This window comes from Pseudophryne corroboree, chromosome 6 (genome assembly GCF_028390025.1).
Source record: "Pseudophryne corroboree isolate aPseCor3 chromosome 6, aPseCor3.hap2, whole genome shotgun sequence".
NCBI classification, from domain to species: Eukaryota; Metazoa; Chordata; class Amphibia; order Anura; family Myobatrachidae; genus Pseudophryne; species Pseudophryne corroboree.
The window spans coordinates 336,240,574-336,260,824 of NC_086449.1; the positions used below are offsets into that span (position 1 = coordinate 336,240,574).

Genomic DNA, 20,251 nt, shown 5'->3' on the forward strand with positions numbered 1-20,251 from the left:
CTGGCCCTAGGGGATAGGGTGATTAACCGATGCATCTGAAGATGTGATCCGGACCTTGTCCAGCAAGTCCCATTGGAAGGTCCTCGCATGGAACCTGCCGAAGGGAATGGCCTCGTATGATGCCACCATCCTTCCCAGGACTCGAGTGCAGTGATGCACTGACACCTATTTTGGTTTTAATAGATTCCTGACCAGTGTCACGAGCTCCTGAGCTCTCTCTATCGGGAGATAAACCCTTTTCTGGTCTGTGTCTAGGATCATGCCTAGGAGAGGCAGATGAGCTGTAGGAACCAACTGCGACTTTGGAATATATAGAATCCAGCCGTGTTACCGTTACACTTCCAGAGAAAGTGATACGCTGTTCAGCCACTGCTCTCTTGATCTCGCTTTTATGAGGAGATCGTCCAAGTACGTGATAATAGTGACACCTTGCTTCCGCAGGAGCACCATCATTTCCGCCATTACCTTGGTGAACATTCTCGGGGCCGTGGAGAGACCAAACGGCAACGTCTGAAATTGGTAATGACAATCCCGTACCGCAATTCTGAGGTACGCCTGATGAGGTGGATAAATAGGGACATGAAGGTATGCATCCTTTATGTCCCGAGTCACCATAAAATCTCCCCCTTTCAAGCTTGCAATGACAGCTCTTAGCGATTCCATCTTGAACTTGAACCTTTTCAGGTATATCCAAAAAAAAAAGTGGAACGGCTCCCAGGCGCTGCTCTATATGTATACACGGGTGGCTTCTCTTAAAACTCCACAGATAAATCCTCAAAAGAAAGGAAAGGACATATTCATGCAATGTAACTGTCCATATGTGTATTATTTATCCGTATAGATGATCCTCAACTGACCTCTGGGCAATGCCCTATGTTCACATCAAGGTTTCTTTATCTTTCAAAACTTCATACAATCACTTCTTAACTTATTGGTATATGGCTCACCTTCAGTAAATACCCTATGTGCATCAAAAGGTTTCTTTCCAATGTCCCATTTGTCTGGATCGAGCGGAACAATATCGGGCTCTTATACCATCACGATATATGGAGAATGTCAGAACCAAAAGTCCATGCAAGGTCAGGTATAAACGGATTTATTTGTAAAAAATATAAAAATGTATATACATTCACTGTATCATAGGTCACCTAACGTACACAATATTCCCAATCGGCAAGATCTATATCACCGCACACTCCTCAGATGGAAAAAAGCGAGGGAAGAAAAAAAGGGGGAATAGTGCGTGGGTAAGGCAGATATACCCAAAAAAGGGTCTTTACCAATTCCTCACGGTAGGTGACGTGGTGAACCTATGAAGAGTGTCGCAATTCCACCGACGCGTTTCGGAAGCACTGTTCCTTCATCAAGGTGTGGGGTGATAATGGACCTTGCCGGTCATTTTATCCTCCCTAACATGATCACATGACTTTAATTATCCAATCAAAATTCATATATTCTAAATAAGCCATATACATATAAGACACATATTAAAATGCACTATTATCCTGTACAGAAATTCATCTAAACCAATATCAGTACAATCAAAATTCATATATCATAAGACAATTTCCTAAAATAGCGTTTTTCATAAATTGGGTATAATCCAAATTATGGGATTGGATCTATAAATTTTAATCCTAATGGACAATCAATGTATAAACTGACCCAATCCCTCTGATTCAAAACCATATATTTCGTCCAGCTAAAAACCCATGATGCAACATAATTATTTCCATAATGCACTGCAGAATCATAGAGTCCTAGATTGTGCTTGGTTAATAATGGAGAAGTTAAATTAGCCCAAGCAGAGATGAAAAAAATTTATGAGTTACAAACACTTGTACCAAGGGGTCTTAATCTCGAATTCGAAACCAAATGGTTTTTATAGACCTATACATATATTGATAACAGTAATAATCTAAAAATACTCTGTGTTCTCCCTGAAAAGGGTTTATTCATGATCTAACCAACTGATCATTAATTAAATCAGACGATCATTAAACGCATGTGTGTAGTATATAAATGTATTGTAAAGATTTTGATATGTTTCCCTTTTTTCTCTTCTCACAATGGTACCAATGGGCCCCACTTCTGAGCGGGTGTACTAAGTTCTGATGCTATACATATTAAATGACAAAACAGAAAGGAGAGGCGATGCGTTCCACGACCCCCGGAACTATCCAGTGCGTTTGCGTCTCATAGACCGGAAGTACGTCACCGCGACTTCCTGTCCGGCCGGAGTGTCTGGAGCGAAGTGTAAAAAGTGATGGTGGAGTCGGAAGGACGCTCACAAGGTTATCTACACACTCCGGAAGTATTGGGGAACATAATAGGACAAAACTCGAGAGGAAAAAGAGTCCGCAGTGCCGTACTAATTAAGAAATATTACCGGATGGAGTATACGTGCGGTTACCATGGTAACCAAGCACAATCTAGGACTCTATGATTCTGCAGTGCATTATGGGAATAATTATGTTGCATCATGGGTTTTTAGCTGGACGAAAAATAAGAATTTACTTACCGATAATTCTATTTCTCATAGTCCGTAGTGGATGCTGGGGACTCCGTCAGGACCATGGAGAATAGCGGCTCCGCAGGAGACAGGGCACAAAAAGTAAGCTTTTAGGATCACATGGTGTGTACTGGCTCCTCCCCCTATGACCCTCCTCCAAGCCTCAGTTAGGTACTGTGCCCGGACGAGCGTACACAATAAGGAAGGATCTTGAATCCCGGGTAAGACTCATACCAGCCACACCAATCACACCGTACAACTTGTGATTTGAACCCAGTTAACAGTATGATAACAACGAAGAAGCCTCTGAAAAGATGGCTCACAACAATAATAACCCGATTTTTGTAACAATAACTATGTACAAGTATTGCAGACAATCCGCACTTGGGATGGGCGCCCAGCATCCACTACGGACTATGAGAAATAGAATTATCGGTAAGTAAATTCTTATTTTCTCTAACGTCCTAGTGGATGCTGGGGACTCCGTCAGGACCATGGGGATTATACCAGAGCTCCCAAACGGGCGGGAGAGTGCGGATGACTCTGCAGCACCGAATGAGAGAACTCCAGGTCCTCCTTAGCCAGAGTATCAAATTTGTAAAATTTTACAAACGTGTTCTCCCCTGACCACGTAGCTGCTCGGCAAAGTTGCAATGCCGAGACCCCTCGGGCAGCCGCCCAAGATGAGCCCACCTTCCTTGTGGAGTGGGCATTTACAGATTTAGGCTGTGGCAGGCCTGCCACAGAATGTGCAAGTTGGATTGTGCTACAGATCCAACGAGCAATCGTCTGCTTAGACGCAGGAGCACCCATCTTGTTGGGTGCATACAGGATAAACAGCGAGTCAGATTTTCTGACTCCAGCCGTCCTTGAAATATATATTTTCAATGCTCTGACAACGTCCAGCAACTTGGAGTCCTCCAAGTCGCTAGTAGCCGCAGGCACCACAATAGGCTGGTTCAAGTGAAAAGCCGAAACCACCTTAGGCAGAAACTGAGGACGCGTCCGCAGTTCTGCCCTGTCCGAATGGAAAATCAGATATGGGCTTTTGTACGATAAAGCCGCCAACTCTGATACTCTCCTGGCTGAAGCCAGGGCCAGTAGCATGGTTACTTTCCATGTAAGATACTTCAAATCTACCGATTTGAGCGGCTCAAACCAATGGGATTTGAGAAAATCCCAAACTACGTTGAGATCCCACGGTGCCACTGGAGGCACAATCGGGGGCTGTATATGTAGTACACCTTTGACAAAGGTTTGTACTTCAGGCACTGAAGCCAATTCTTTCTGGAAGAAAATCGATAAGGCCGAAATTTGAACCTTAATAGACCCCAATTTGAGGCCCATAGACAATCCTGCCTGCAGGAAATGTAGGAATCGACCCAATTGAAATTCCTCCGTTGGGGCCTTCTTGGCCTCACACCACGCAACATATTTTCTCCAAATGCGGTGATAATGTTGTGCGGTCACTTCCTTCCTGGCTTTAATCAAGGTAGGAATAACTTCCTCTGGAATGCCCTTTTCTTTTAGAATCCGGCGTTCAACCGCCATGCCGTCAAACGCAGTCGCGGTAAGTCTTGGAACATACAAGGTCCCTGCTGAAGCAGATCCCTTCTTAACGGTAGAGGCCACGGCTCTTCCGTGAGCATCTCTTGAAGTTCCGGGTACCAAGTCCTTCTCGGCCAATCCGGAGCCACGAGTATTGTTCTTACTCCCCGTAGCCGTATAATTCTCAGTACCTTTGGTATGAGAGGCAGAGGAGGAAACACATACACGGACTGGTACACCCACGGTGTTACCAGAGCGTCCACAGCTATTGCCTGAGGGTCTCTTGACCTGGCGCAATATCTGTCCAGTTTCTTGTTGAGGCGGGACGCCATCATGTCCACCTTTGGTTTTTCCCAACGGGTCACAATCATGTGGAAGACTTCTGGATGAAGTCCCCACTCTCCCGGGTGGAGGTCGTGTCTGCTGAGGAAGTCTGCTTCCCAGTTGTCCACTCCCGGAATGAACACTGCTGACAGTGCTATGACATGATTTTCCGCCCAGCGAAGAATCCTTGCAGCTTCTGTCATTGCTCTTCTGCTTCTCGTGCCGCCCTGTCTGTTTACGTGGGCGACTGCCGTGATGTTGTCCGACTGGATCAACACCGGCTGACCCTGAAGCAGCGGTTTTGCCAGGCTTAGAGCATTGTAAATCGCTCTTAGCTCCAGTATATTTATGTGAAGAGACGTCTCCAGGTTTGACCACACGCCCTGGAAGTTTCTTCCCTGTGTGACTGCTCCCCAGCCTCGTAGGCTGGCATCCGTAGTCACCAGGACCCAGTCCTGTATGCCGAATCTGCGGCCCTCTAACAGATGGGCACTCTGCAACCACCACAGAAGAGACACCCTTGTTCTTGGTGACAGTGTTATCCGCTGATGCATGTGCAGATGCGATCCGGACCATTTGTCCAGCAGATCCCACTGAAATATTCGTGCGTGGAATCTGCCGAATGGAATTGCTTCGTAAGAAGCCACCATCTTTCCCAGGACTCTTGTGCATTGATGTACTGACACATTTCCTGGTTTTAGGAGGTTCCTGACAAGTTCGGATAACTCCCTTGCTTTCTCCTCCGGGAGAAACACCTTTTTCTGAACAGTGTCCAGAATCATTCCCAGGAACAGCAGACGTGTCGTCGGGGTCAATTGAGATTTTGGAAGATTCAGAATCCACCCGTGTTGTTGAAACACTACTTGGGTTAGTGCTACTCCGACTTCCAGCTGTTCTCTGGACCTTGCCCTTATCAGGAGATCGTCCAAGTAAGGGATAATTAATACGCCTTTTCTTCGTAGAAGAACCATCATTTCGGCCATTACCTTGGTAAAGACCCGAGGTGCCGTGGACAAACCAAACGGCAGCGTTTGAAACTGATAATTACAGTTTTGTATCACGAACCTGAGATACCCTTGGTGTGAAGGGTAAATTGGGACATGCAGATAAGCATCTTTTATGTCCAGGGACACCATGAAGTCCCCTTCTTCCAGATTCGCTATCACTGCTCTGAGTGACTCCATCTTGAACTTGAATTTCTGTATGTACAGGTTCAAGGATTTCAGATTTAGAATAGGTCTTACCGAACCGTCCGGCTTCGGTACCACAAATAGTGTGGAATAATACCCCTTTCCCTGTTGTAGGAGGGGTACCTTGACTATCACCTGCTGAGAATACAGCTTGTGAATGGCTTCCAATACCGTCGCCCTTTCTGAGGGAGACGTTGGTAAAGCAGACTTTAGGAACCGGCGAGGGGGAGACTTTTCGAATTCCAACTTGTAACCCTGAGATACTACCTGCAGGATCCAAGGGTCCACCTGTGAGCGCGCCCACTGTGTGCTGAAAATCTTTAGTCGACCCCCCACCGCCCCTGAGTCCGCTTGCACAGCCCCAGCGTCATGCTGAGGGCTTTGTAGAAGCCGGGGAGGGCTTCTGTTCGTGGGAAGTAGTTGCTTGCTGCACCCTCTTACCCCTTCCTTTGCCTCTGGGCAAATATGACTGTCCTTTTGCCCGCTTGTTCTTATAGGAACGAAAGGACTGCGGCTGAAAAGACGGTGTCTTTTTCTGTTGGGAGGTGACCTGAGGTAAAAAAGTGGATTTTCCGGCTGTTGCCGTGGCCACCAGATCCGATAGACCGACCCCAAATAATTCCTCTCCTTTATACGGCAATACTTCCATATGCCGTTTGGAATCCGCATCACCTGACCACTGTCGCGTCCATAAACTTCTTCTGGCAGATATGGACATCGCACTTACTCTCGATGCCAGAGTGCAAATATCCCTCTGAGCATCTCGCATATAAAGAAAAGCATCCTTTAATTGCTCTATAGTCAATAAAATACTGTCCCTATCCAGGGTATCAATATTTTCAGTCAGGGAATCCGACCACACCACCCCAGCACTGCACATCCAGGCTGAGGCTATTGCTGGTCGCAGTATAACACCAGTATGTGTGTATATACTCTACAGGGTAGTTTCCAGCCTCCTATCAGCTGGATCCTTGAGGGCGGCCGTATCAGGAGACGGTAACGCCACTTGTTTTGATAAGCGTGTGAGCGCCTTATCCACCCTAGGGGGTGTTTCCCAGCGCGCCCTAACCTCTGGTGGGAAAGGGTATAATGCCAATAACTTCTTTGAAATTAGCAGTTTTCTATCGGGGTTAACCCACGCTTCATCACACACGTCATTCAATTCCTCCGATTCTGGAAAGCTACAGGTAGTTTTTTCACACCCCACATAATACCCCCCTTTGAGGTACCTGCAGTATCAGAGATATGCAAAGCCTCCTTCATTGCCGTGATCATATAACGTGTGGCCCTATTGGAAAATACGTTTCTTTCTTCACCGTCGACACTAGATTCATCTGTGTCGGTACCTGTGTCGACTGACTGAGGTAAGGGACGTTTTACAGCCCCCGACGGTGCCTGAGACGCCTGGACAGGTACTAACTGGTTTTCCGGCCGTCTCATGTCGTCAACTGACTTTTGCAGCGTGCTAACATTATCACGTAATTCCATAATTAAAGCCATCCATTCCGGTGTCGACTCCCTAGGGGGTGACATCACCATTACCGGCAATTGCTCCGCCTCCACACCAACATCGTCCTCATACATGTCGACACACACGTACCGACACACAGCAGACACACAGGGAATGCTCTTATCGAAGACAGGACCCCACTAGCCCTTTGGGGAGACAGAGGGAGAGTTTGCCAGCACACACCAAAGCGCTATAAAAATGTATATAAACAACCCTAAAAGGTGTTGTTTCTGTTATATGCGCTTAATATATAAAAATATCGCCAAAATATGCCCCCCTTCTCTGTTTTACCCTGTTTCTGTAGTGCAGTGCAGGGGAGAGTCCTGGGAGCCTTCCTCACAGCGGAGCTGAGCAGGAAAATGGCGCTGTGTGCTGAGGAGAATAGGCCCCGCCCCCTAAAACGGCGGGCTCTTCTCCCGGAGTTTGCGACATATGGCAGGGGTTAAATACATCCATATAGCCTCAAGGGCTATATGTGATGTATTTTAGCCATAGAAAAAGGTATTATACATTGCTGCCCAGGGCGCCCCCCCCAGCGCCCTGCACCCTCAGTGACCGCTGGTGTGAAGTGTGCCGGCAACAATGGCGCACAGCTGCAGTGCTGTGCGCTACCTTATGAAGACTGAAAGTCTTCTGCCGCCTGTTTCCGGACCTCTGGACCTCTTCAACTTCGGCATCTGCAAGGGGGGTCGGCGGCACGGCTCCGGGACCGGACTCCATGGCTGGGCCTGTGTTCGATCCCTCTGGAGCTAATGGTGTCCAGTAGCCTAAGAAGCAAATCCATCCTGCACGCAGGTGAGTTCACTTCTCTCCCCTAAGTCCCTCGTAGCAGTGAGCCTGTTGCCAGCAGGACTCACTGAAAATAAGAAACCTAAAAAACTTTTTCTAAGCAGCTCTTTATGAGAGCCACCTAGATTGCATCCTGCTCGGACGGGCACAAAAACCTAACTGAGGCTTGGAGGAGGGTCATAGGGGGAGGAGCCAGTACACACCATGTGATCCTAAAAGCTTACTTTTTGTGCCCTGTCTCCTGCGGAGCCGCTATTCTCCATGGTCCTGACGGAGTCCCCAGCATCCACTAGGACGTTAGAGAAATAAGAATTTACTTACCGATAATTCTATTTCTCATAGTCCGTAGTGGATGCTGGGGACTCCGAAAGGACCATGGGGAATAGCGGCTCCGCAGGAGACTGGGCACAAAAGTAAAAAGCTTTAGGACTACCTGGTGTGCACTGGCTCCTCCCCCTATGACCCTCCTCCAAGCCTCAGTTAGGATACTGTGCCCGGACGAGCGTACACAATAAGGAAGGATTTTGAATCCCGGGTAAGACTCATACCAGCCACACCAATCACACCGTACAACTTGTGATCTGAACCCAGTTAACAGCATGATAACAGAAGGAGCCTCCGAAAAGATGGCTCACAATAACAATAACCCGATTTTTGTAACAATAACTATGTACAAGTAATGCAGACAATCCGCACTTGGGATGGGCGCCCAGCATCCACTACGGACTATGAGAAATAGAATTATCGGTAAGTAAATTCTTATTTTCTCTAACGTCCTAGTGGATGCTGGGGACTCCGAAAGGACCATGGGGATTATACCAAAGCTCCCAAACGGGCAGGAGAGTGCGGATGACTCTGCAGCACCGAATGAGAGAACTCCAGGTCCTCCTCAGCCAGGGTATCAAATTTGTAGAATTTAGCAAACGTGTTTGCCCCTGACCAAGTAGCTGCTCGGCAAAGTTGTAAAGCCGAGACCCCTCGGGCAGCCGCCCAAGATGAGCCCACTTTCCGTGTGGAATGGGCTTTTACAGATTTTGGCTGTGGCAGGCCTGCCACAGAATGTGCAAGCTGAATTGTACTACAAATCCAACGAGCAATCGTCTGCTTAGAAGCAGGAGCACCCAGCTTTTTGGGTGCATACAGGATAAACAGCGAATCAGATTTTCTGACTCCAGCCGTCCTGGAAACATATATTTTCAGGGCCCTGACTACGTCCAGCAACTTGGAATCCTCCAAGTCCCTAGTAGCCGCAGGCACCACAATAGGCTGGTTTAAGTGAAAAGCTGAAACCACCTTAGGGAGAAATTGAGGACGAGTCCTCAATTCTGCCCTGTCCGTATGAAAAATTAGGTAAGGGCTTTTATAGGATAAAGCCGCCAATTCTGAGACACGCCTGGCTGAAGCCAGGGCTAACAGCATTACCACTTTCCATGTGAGATATTTTAAGTCCACAGTGGTGAGTGGTTCAAACCAATGTGATTTTAGGAATCCCAAAACTACATTGAGATCCCAAGGTGCCACTGGAGGCACAAAAGGAGGCTGTATATGCAGTACTCCCTTGACAAACGTCTGAACTTCAGGAACAGAAGCCAGTTCTTTTTGGAAGAATATTGACAGGGCCGAAATTTGAACCTTAATGGACCCTAATTTGAGGCCCATAGACAGTCCTGTTTGCAGGAAATGCAGGAAACGACCCAGTTGAAATTCCTCTGTAGGGGCCTTCCTGGCCTCGCACCACGCAACATATTTACGCCAAATACGGTGATAATGTTGTACGGTTACATCCTTCCTGGCTTTGATCAGGGTAGGGATGACTTCATCCGGAATGCCTTTTTCCTTCAGGATCCGGCGTTCAACCGCCATGCCGTCAAACGCAGCCGCGGTAAGTCTTGGAACAGACATGGTCCCTGCTGGAGCAGGTCCTTTCTTAGAGGTAGAGGCCACGGGTCTTCCGTGAGCATCTCTTGAATTTCCGGGTACCAAGTCCTTCTTGGCCAATCCGGAGCCATGAGTATAGTCTTTACTCCTCTCCTTATGATTCTCAGTACTTTTGGTATGAGAGGAAGAGGAGGGAACACATATACTGACTGGTACACCCACGGTGTTACCAGAGCGTCCACAGCTATTGCCTGAGGGTCCCTTGACCTGGCGCAATATCTGTCCAGTTTTTTGTTGAGGCGGGACGCCATCATGTCCACCTTTGGTTTTTCCCAACGGTTCACAATCATGTGGAAGACTTCTGGGTGAAGTCCCCACTCCCCCGGGTGAAGATCGTGTCTGCTGAGGAAGTCTGCTTCCCAGTTGTCCACTCCCGGAATGAACACTGCTGACAGTGCTATCACATGATTCTCCGCCCAGCGAAGAATCCTTGCCACTTCCATCATTGCCCTCCTGCTTCTTGTGCCGCCCTGTCTGTTTACGTGGGCGACTGCCGTGATGTTGTCCGACTGGATCAACACCGGCTGACCCTGAAGCAGAGGTTTTGCCTGACCTAGGGCATTGTAAATGGCCCTTAGTTCCAGGATATTTATGTGAAGTGACGTTTCCATGCTTGACCACAAGCCCTGGAAATTTCTTCCCTGTGTGACTGCTCCCCAGCCTCTCAGGCTGGCATCCGTGGTCACCAGGACCCAATCCTGAATGCCGAATCTGCGGCCCTCTAGGAGATGAGCACTCTGTAACCACCACAGGAGAGACACCCTTGTCCTTGGAGACAGGGTTATCCGCTGATGCATTTGAAGATGCGATCCGGACCATTTGTCCAGCAGATCCCACTGAAAAGTTCTTGCGTGGAATCTGCCGAATGGAATCGCTTCATAAGAAGCCACCATCTTTCCCAGGACCCTTGTGCATTGATGTACTGACACTTGGCCTGGTCTTAGGAGGTTCCTGACTAGGTCGGATAACTCCTTGGCCTTCTCCTCCGGGAGAAACACCTTTTTCTGTACTGTGTCCAGAATCATCCCTAGGAACAGCAGACGTGTCGTCGGAATCAGCTGCGATTTTGGAATATTTAGAATCCATCCGTGCTGTCGTAGTACTACTTGAGATAGTGCTACTCCGACCTCTAACTGTTCTCTGGACCTTGCCCTTATCAGGAGATCGTCCAAGTAAGGGATAATTAAGACGCCTTTTCTTCGAAGAAGAATCATCATTTCGGCCATTACCTTGGTAAAGACCCGGGGTGCCGTGGACAATCCAAACGGCAGCGTCTGAAACTGATAGTGACAGTTCTGTACCACAAACCTGAGGTACCCTTGGTGAGAAGGGCAAATTGGGACATGGAGGTAAGCATCCTTGATGTCCAGAGACACCATATAGTCCCCTTCTTCCAGGTTCGCTATCACTGCTCTGAGTGACTCCATCTTGAACTTGAACCTTTTTATGTAAGTGTTCAAGGATTTCAGATTTAAAATGGGTCTCACCGAGCCGTCCGGCTTCGGTACCACAAACAGCGTGGAATAATACCCCTTTCCCTGTTGTAGGAGGGGTACCTTGATTATCACCTGCTGGGAATACAGCTTGTGAATGGCTTCCAATACCGCCTCCCTGTCGGGCGGAGACGTTGGTAAAGCAGACTTCAGGAACCGGCGAGGGGGAGACGTCTCGAATTCCAATTTGTACCCCTGAGATACTACCTGCAGGATCCAGGGGTCCACTTGCGAGTGAGCCCACTGCGCGCTGAAATTCTTGAGACGGGCCCCCACCGTGCCTGAGTCCGCTTGTAAGGCCCCAGCGTCATGCTGAGGACTTGGCAGAAGCGGGGGAGGGCTTCTGTTCGTGGGAAGAGGCTGTCTGCTGCAGTCTTTTTCCCCTTCCTCTGCCCCAGGGCAGATATGAGTGGCCTTTTGCCCGCTTGCCCTTATGGGGACGAAAGGACTGAGCCTGAAAAGACGGTATCTTTTTCTGCTGCGAGGTGACTTGGGGTAAAAAGGTGGATTTTCCAGCCGTTGCCGTGGCCACCAGGTCCGATAGACCGACCCCAAATAACTCCTCCCCTTTATACGGCAATACTTCCATATGCCGTTTGGAATCCGCATCCCCTGACCACTGTCGCGTCCATAATCCTCTTCTGGCAGAAATGGACATCGCACTTACTCTTGATGCCAGAGTGCAAATATCCCTCTGTGCATCTCGCATATATAGAAATGCATCCTTTAAATGCTCTATAGTCAATAATATATTGTCCCTGTCCAGGGTATCAATATTTTCAGTCAGGGAATCCGACCAAGCCACCCCAGCACTGCACATCCAGGCTGAGGCGATTGCTGGTCGCAGTATAATACCAGTATGTGTGTATATACTTTTAAGGATATTTTCCAGCTTCCTATCAGCTGGTTCCTTGAGGGCGGCCGTATCAGGGGACGGTAACGCCACTTGTTTTGATAAGCGTGTGAGCGCCTTATCTACGCTAGGGGGTGTTTCCCAACGCGCCCTAAACCTCTGGCGGGAAAGGGTATAATGCCAATAACTTTTTAGAAATTAGCAGTTTTTTATCGGGGGAAACCCACGCTTCATCACACACCTCATTTAATTCATCTGATTCGGGAAAAACTACGGGTAGTTTTTTCACACCCCACATAATACCCTTTTTTGTGGTACTTGTAGTATCAGAAATGTTCAAAACCTCCTTCATTGCCGTGATCATGTAACGTGTGGCCCTACTGGAAAATACGTTTGTTTCCTCACCGTCGACACTGGAGTCAGTGTCCGTGTCTGGGTCTGTGTCGACCACCTGAGGTAACGGGCGCTTTAGAGCCCCTGACGGTGTTTGAGACGCCTGTACAGGTATTAACTGATTTGCCGGCTGTCTCATGTAGTCAACAGTCTTTTGTAAAGTGCTGACACTATCACGTAATTCTTTCCATAAGACCATCCAGTCAGGTGTCGACTCCCTAGGGGGTGACATCACTAACAGAGGCAATTGCTCTGCCTCCACACCATTTTCCTCCTCATACATGTCGACACAACGTACCGACACACAGCACACACACAGGGAATGCTCTGATAGAGGACAGGACCCCACTAGCCCTTTGGGGAGACAGAGGGAGAGTTTGCCAGCACACACCAGAGCGCTATATATATATATATATATATACAGGGATAACCTTATATAAGTGTTTTTCCCTAATATAGCTGCTGTATATATTTATATGCCAATTTAGTGCCCCCCCTCTCTTGTTTTACCCTGTTTCTGTAGTGCAGGACTGCAGGGGAGAGTCAGGGAGCCTTCCTCCAACGGAGCTGTGAGGAAAAAAGGGCGCCAGTGTGCTGAGGAGATAGGCTCCGCCCCTTTTTCGGTGGCCTTTCTCCCGCTTTTTTATGCAAAAATAGGCAGGGGTTAAATACATCCATATAGCCCAGGAGCTATATGTGATGTATTTTTTGCCAAAAAAGGTGTTTTTATTGCGTCTCAGGGCGCCCCCCCCCAGCGCCCTGCACCCTCAGTGACCGGAGTGTGAAGTGTGCTGAGAGCAATGGCGCACAGCTGCGGTGCTGTGCGCTACCTTAGTGAAGACAGGACGTCTTCTGCCGCCGATTTTCCGGACCTCTTCAGTCTTCTGGCTCTGTAAGGGGGACGGCGGCGCGGCTCCGGGACCCATCCATGGCTGGGCCTGTGATCGTCCCTCTGGAGCTAATGTCCAGTAGCCTAAGAAGCCCAATCCACTCTGCACGCAGGTGAGTTCGCTTCTTCTCCCCTTAGTCCCTCGATGCAGTGAGCCTGTTGCCAGCAGGTCTCATTGAAAATAAAAAAACCTATTTAAACTTTTACTCTAAGCAGCTCAGGAGAGCCACCTAGATTGCACCCTTCTCGTTCGGGCACAAAATCTTAACTGAGGCTTGGAGGAGGGTCATAGGGGGAGGAGCCAGTGCACACCAGGTAGTCCTAAAGCTTTTTACTTTTGTGCCCAGTCTCCTGCGGAGCAGCTATTCCCCATGGTCCTTTCGGAGTCCCCAGCATCCACTAGGACGTTAGAGAAATATATGGTTTTGAATCAGAGGGATTGGGTCAGTTTATACATTGATTGTCCATTAGGATTAAAATTTATAGATCCAATCCCATAATTTGGATTATACCCAATTTATGAAAAACGCTATTTTAGGAAATTGTCTTATGATATATGAATTTTGAATGTACTGATATTGGTTTAGATGAATTTCTGTACAGGATAATAGTGCATTTTAATATGTGTTTTATATGTATATGGCTTATTTAGAATATATGAATTTTGATTGGATAATTAAAGTCATGTGATCATGTTAGGGAGGATAAAATGACCGGCAAGGTCCATTATCACCCCACACCTTGATGAAGGAACAGTGCTTCCGAAACGCGTCTGTGGAATTGCGACACTCTTCATAGGTTCACCACGTCACCTACCGTGAGGAATTGGTAAAGACCCTTTTTTGGGCATATCTGCCTTACCCACGCACTATTCCCCCTTTTTTTCTTCCCTCGCTTTTTTCCATCTGAGGAGTGTGCGGTGATATAGATCTTGCCGATTGGGAATATTGTGTACGTTAGGTGACCTATGATACAGTGAATGTATATACATTTTTATATTTTTTACAAATAAATCAGTTTATACCTGACCTTGCATGGACTTTTGGTTCTGACATACTCCATATATCGTGATGGTATAAGAGCCCGATATTGTTCAGCTCGATCCAGACAAATGGGACATTGGAAAGAAACCTTTTGATGCACATAGGGTATTTACTGAAGGTGAGCCATATACCAATAAGTTAAGAAGTGATTGTATGAAGTTTTGAAAGATAAAGAAACCTTGATGTGAACATAGGGCATTGCCCAGAGGTCAGTTGAGGATCATCTATACGGATAAATAATACACATATGGACAGTTACATTGCATGAATATGTCCTTTCCTTTCTTTTGAGGATTTATCTGTGGAGTTTTAAGAGAAGCCACCCGTGTATACATATAGAGCAGCGCCTGGGAGCCGTTCCACTTTTTTTTTGGTTGTACATTGAGTGAGGAGTGGTGCTCCTTAGGATTGGCGACCCGAGTGCAGCTCTTTTGGGCGCAAGTCAATATTATCTTTCTTTTCAGGTATATGTTCAGGGATTTAAATTCAATATGGGTCTGACCGAACCGTCCGGTTTCGGGACTACCACATGGTCGAATAATAACCCCCTCCTTGTTGAAGGAGGAGAACCTTGACCACCACCTGTTGAAGATACAATTTGTGAATTGCAGTTAACACTGTTTCCCTCTCGTTGGGGGAAGCCGGCAGGGCCGTCGGTGAGGGGGCATCTTCTCAAAGTCCAGCTTGTATCCCTGAGACACAATATCTATTGCCCAGGGATCTAACAGGGAGTGAACCCACTTGTGGTTGAACTTACGAAGGCGTGCCCCCACCGGGCCTAGCTCCGCCTGTGGAGCCCCAGCGACATGCGGTGGATTTTGTAGAGGCCGGGGAGGACTTCTGTTCCTGGGAACTAGCTGTGTTGTGCAGCTTCTTTCCTCTGCCCCCGCCTCTGGCAAGAAAGGACGCACCTCGGACTTTCTTGTTTCTTTGTTCGAAAGGCTGCATTTGATAATGTCGTGCTTTCCTAGGCTGTGCAGGAATATAAGGCAAAATATCAGAATTACCAGCTATAGCTGTGGAGACCAGGTCCGAGAACCCTTCTCCACACAATCCTCAGCCTTCCATATGCCTCTTAAGTCGGCATCATCTGTCCATTGCATATTCTACAGGACACGTCAAGCAGAAATCGACATAGCTTTGACTCTAGGACCCAGTATACTCATGTCTCTTTGGGCATGCTTATATCTCTATATATCTCTATATATCTCTCTATATATATATATATCTCTATATATCTCTATATATCTCTATATATATATATATATATATCTCTCTTAAGACGGCATCTTTAATATATATCTATCTATATCTATCTATATATATCTATATATATCTATATATATCTATATATCTCTCTCTCTATATATATCTATATATATATATATATCTCAAAGAAGCAATAGAATGTACATACCTTTATACCTTGAATTCAAGGTATAAAGGTATGTACATTCTATTGCTTCTTTGTTCTGACGAAAGTTTATGTATTAAACTGAAACGTTAACCTCTGCCAGGCGTCACTCCGCCGTTCATTTATTATTTCTATACGAAAGACCCGCTGAGTGCCGCTCCATTTGGACTTCTATATTGTCTGCCGCAATACAGATAAGTGAAGGCACCGGGGCAAATATTGTCCATTATCCGGAGTGCCAGCTTTTGTGTCCTTATATATACATACATACATACATACTAGGGTCTCAATCTCTGCTGATAAGGTACCTGTCCACGCTGCCACAGCGCTATAAACCAATGCCGACACAATCGCCGGTCTGAGTAGTGTACCAGAATGTGCACGCTATCTGCAGGATCCCTGAGAATAGCCGTTACGTCAGGGCTACCTTTTTGGCAAACGTTACACCCTAGGGGAAGATTCCCATCCTATCCTGGCCCTAGTGGGGAAAGGATACTGCCTGAAAAATCTTTGTGGGAAACTGCAGTCTCTTGTCTGGAGATTCCCGCTCTTTTTCATCATGAGAGGAGGGAAATTTACCTCAGCTTTCTTCCCCTTAAACATGTGTACCCTTTTGTGTCAGGGACAGATGAGTCATCAGTGATATGCAAATCATCTTTTATTACAATAATCATATATTGAATACTTTTCTGCCATTTTGGCTGTAACTTTGCATTATCGTAGTCGACACTGGAGTCAACCTCCGTGTCGATATCAGTGTTTATTATTTTGGATAGTGAGCATTGAGAGACTCTGAAGGTCTCTGCGACACAGGGACAGACATGGGTAGATTTCCTGTCTGTTCTCTAATCTTTTGTGCAATAAATTCACCTTAGCACTTAATTACACATATCCAAACAGGTGTCGGCGTTGTCGACGGAGACACCCTCACACACACATATTTGCTCTATCTCCTCCTTAGGGGAGCCTTTTACCTCAGACATGTCGACACACACGTACCGACACACCACACACTCAGGGAATGCTCATCTGAAGACAATTCCCCCATAAGGCCCTTTGGAGAGACAGAGAGAGAGTATGCCAGCACACACCCCAGCGCTATTAACCCAGGAATAACGCAGTAACTTAATGTTAACCCAGTAGCTGCTGTTTATATTGATTTTTGCGCCTAATTATGTGCCCCCCCTCTCTTTTTACCCTCTTCTACCGTGTAACTGCAGGGGAGAGACTGGGGAGCTTCCTCTCAGCGGTGCTGTGGAGAAAAAACATGGCGCTGGTAAGTGCTGAGGAAGAAGCCCCGCCCCCTCGACGGCAGACTTCTGTCCCGCTTTCATGTACAATTTTGGCGGGGGCTCATGCATATATACAGTGCCCAACTGTATATTATGCAAACTTTTGCCAAAGAGGTCTCTAATTGCTGCCCAGGGCGCGCGCCCCCCCCCCCCCCTGCGTCCTGCACCCTACAGTGACCGGAGTATGTGGGTTTAATGTGGGAGCAATGGCGCACAGCTGCAGTGCTGTGCGCTACCTCAGTGAAGACTGGAGTCTTCTGCCGCCGATTTCGAAGTCTTCTTGCTTCTTTCACCGGCTTCTGTCTTCCGGCTCTGCGAGGGGGGCGGCGGCGCGGCTCCGGGATCGGACGACAAAGGGTGAGATCCTGTGTACGATCCCTCTGGAGCTTATGGTGTCCAGTAGCCTAAGAAGCAGGACCTATCTTCAGTGAGTAGGGCTGCTTCTCTCCCCTCAGTCCCACGCTGCAGAGAGTCTGTTGCCAGCAGATCTCTCTGAAAATAAAAAAACCTAACAAAATACTTTCTTATAGCAAGCTCAGGAGAGCTCACTAAGTAGCACCCAGCTCGTCCGGGCACAGATTCAAACTGAGGTCTGGAGGAGGGACATAGAGGGAGGAGCCAGAGCACACCAGTATCTAAATTCTTTCTTAAAGTGCCCTGTCTCCTGCGGAGCCCGTCTATTCCCCATGGTCCTTACGGAGTCCCCAGCATCCACTAGGACGTTAGAGAAATCAGGGTGCTATATATTAAGACACATCAGATACACTCACCCAGTGAATGGAGGGTCTACATTCTCTTTGGTTTCCTCAATGTCACCAGAGGAAGGTGGAACAACAGGAACAGCACCATCCATCTAGAAGAAGGAAGAAGATTTAACAGCAAGCACTACATTATTTACTGTACCTTCCACTGCACTGAGGAGCGCCCATCTATAATTAGCCATAACATATGAACATGCTGTAATGACTACAAATATGTATTTGCCTTTGCTCATTAAATTAGTATGTTTAGCTAGCCTTGTCTGGAGAGAAAAGAAGGCTCTATATTGGGGGCACTCTTAACTACATGTTTAGCTAGCCTTAAGCTGCATTATTAAGCATGTGGATACATTTATATATTCAGAAGTGGGTTACTGGGTTGTGGGATAATAAACCTTGGTTTGATTATTTAATAGCAGTGACATGTTTAAAACTACACACTTTTTGCTTTTGTGGACAGACCAACTACAAACCACTGCTGAACAACACAAAAAGCATAAGACTAAGTATGTGAATTTACAGAAAGCACAGACCAAAAAATAAATAAATTAACACCTATTCTGCTGCAAAGGGGTGTTGCTAGCAAATAGTGACTTTCTAAAAGAGGGTCTTCCTGTGGGTTCTATAGATGTGTCCAACCATATTTTCACAAATTATATCAACTTCCTTTGCCTCAGGAAGGCAGAACTTGGAGGAATAATAGGAGGTGAAAGTGTCAAGGCTGTATCCTGACCCCTGACCAGGATAAACATGAAAATAGAGCAATAATAAATTACTTTGTGGGTATCAAGTATTCAAGAGAGTAAAGTCTCTCCCATGTAGTGGTAAACCGCACAATACACATATACAGTGATATAGGCTGTTCTAGACCCACATATTGTTAGTATCCGGAGCATTTCCACTATATTGTAAGACTGCCAGAAGTTTCATTTTGTTAATGTTTCCAATTACAGTATATAGTACAACACAATATGCCAATACTATATAAAAAAAACGTAATAAATAAAATAAATAGCGAAAAATAAAACAATTCAACTAAGATGCATAAGTGGCATGTGATCGCAAAAGCTCATCAACCTGGCTGAAGGGTTAGGAGTTTATATTTTTTTTAAACTATCATATTTGTCTAATTTTACTGAGATTTAAAGAATACTTTAATACAGTATTTATCGCAAATTGATAATGTAAATGATCAATGTCAATCTTGCAGGGTACAGGTTAATTATGGGCAGATATATTATGGGCAGATCTAGGAAATATTCTAGATTTTATATTAAAAGGGAAATTATGAACCTCAAAAATAGTAATTTTTTAGTAGGGCAACAACAGGCTGGCACCAGTTTCACATGGGGTGGTATAGAAGATCTACAGTAATTAAATAGACAGTCATTAGGTCGACATGCATTAGGTAGACATTGTCAAAAGGTTGACAAGGAAAAGGTAAACCGTAAAAAAAGGAAGTGTAAAAGCTTGACATGGAAATGGTCGAGACAAGTTGTTTACGTTTTTTGGGAGTCATTTTCTCTATTTCATGATATGTTACCACAATTATTAATTACTACAAACCTAGACTCTTGTGGGCTCGATTCGCATGCCACAATTCTAGCAAGGTATCTCGGTCATTTACCGCTGCGCTCGGCACAGGTTACTGTCCCCAATTGTAGTCCATGTCATACTTGCTGACTTTCTGGCTGCTCTCTCCGGGAGAGAGCAGCCAGGTCGGCTCAGCAGGGGGGCGGGCAGTGATGGGGCGTGCAGAGGGGGGCGGGCCAGAGGCGTGACGGGGGTGGCTGCGGGATCGCGTCACGTAAGCCACGCCCCCACTGTGTAATGCCGCTATTACCGGCATTATACAGCAGGGGGCGTGGCTATGATGACGCGATTCAACAAGAATCGCGTCATCGCCTGCCCGGACTGCCCACTTTACTCGCTAAGTGGGCGGCCGGGCAGTGGGGAAACCCTGCAATCGGGAGTCTTGCCTGTTCTTCCAGGGGGCCCGGAGGGTCACCCGATTTTCGGGAGCCTCCCGGCCATTCCGGGAGAGTAGGCAAGTCTGGTCCATGTGGATGGTAAATAAAGCAAAAGTTGAAAAAATGGGATCACACCCTCCAAAAAAACAACAACTTGTGTTGCCCATTGTCATATCGACCTTAAGCATTGTCTACCTTTTATCTGTTGACCTAATACATGTGGTGTCGACCTATTTACTGTCTATCTAGACCAAACGTGTCAAACTCACGGCCCACAGCACGTACTTTTGTGGCCCAAACTTACTTTTTTTTAAAACAATGGAATGCGGCCCACC

At 46.7% G+C, this 20,251-nt stretch overlaps 1 protein-coding gene across 4 annotated transcripts in view; it reads right to left on the reverse strand.

Moving 5' to 3' along the window:
* Positions 1-20,251, reverse strand: part of HMG20A (high mobility group 20A) — a 155,233-nt gene that overhangs the window by 48,183 nt on the left and 86,799 nt on the right. For all 4 annotated transcript variants that reach the window (XM_063926437.1, XM_063926438.1, XM_063926435.1 and 1 more), the window contains exon 3: positions 17,959-18,041. In XM_063926437.1, coding sequence (XP_063782507.1) covers positions 17,959-18,041 — 83 coding nt within the window. The remainder of the gene's footprint in view (positions 1-17,958; positions 18,042-20,251) is intronic.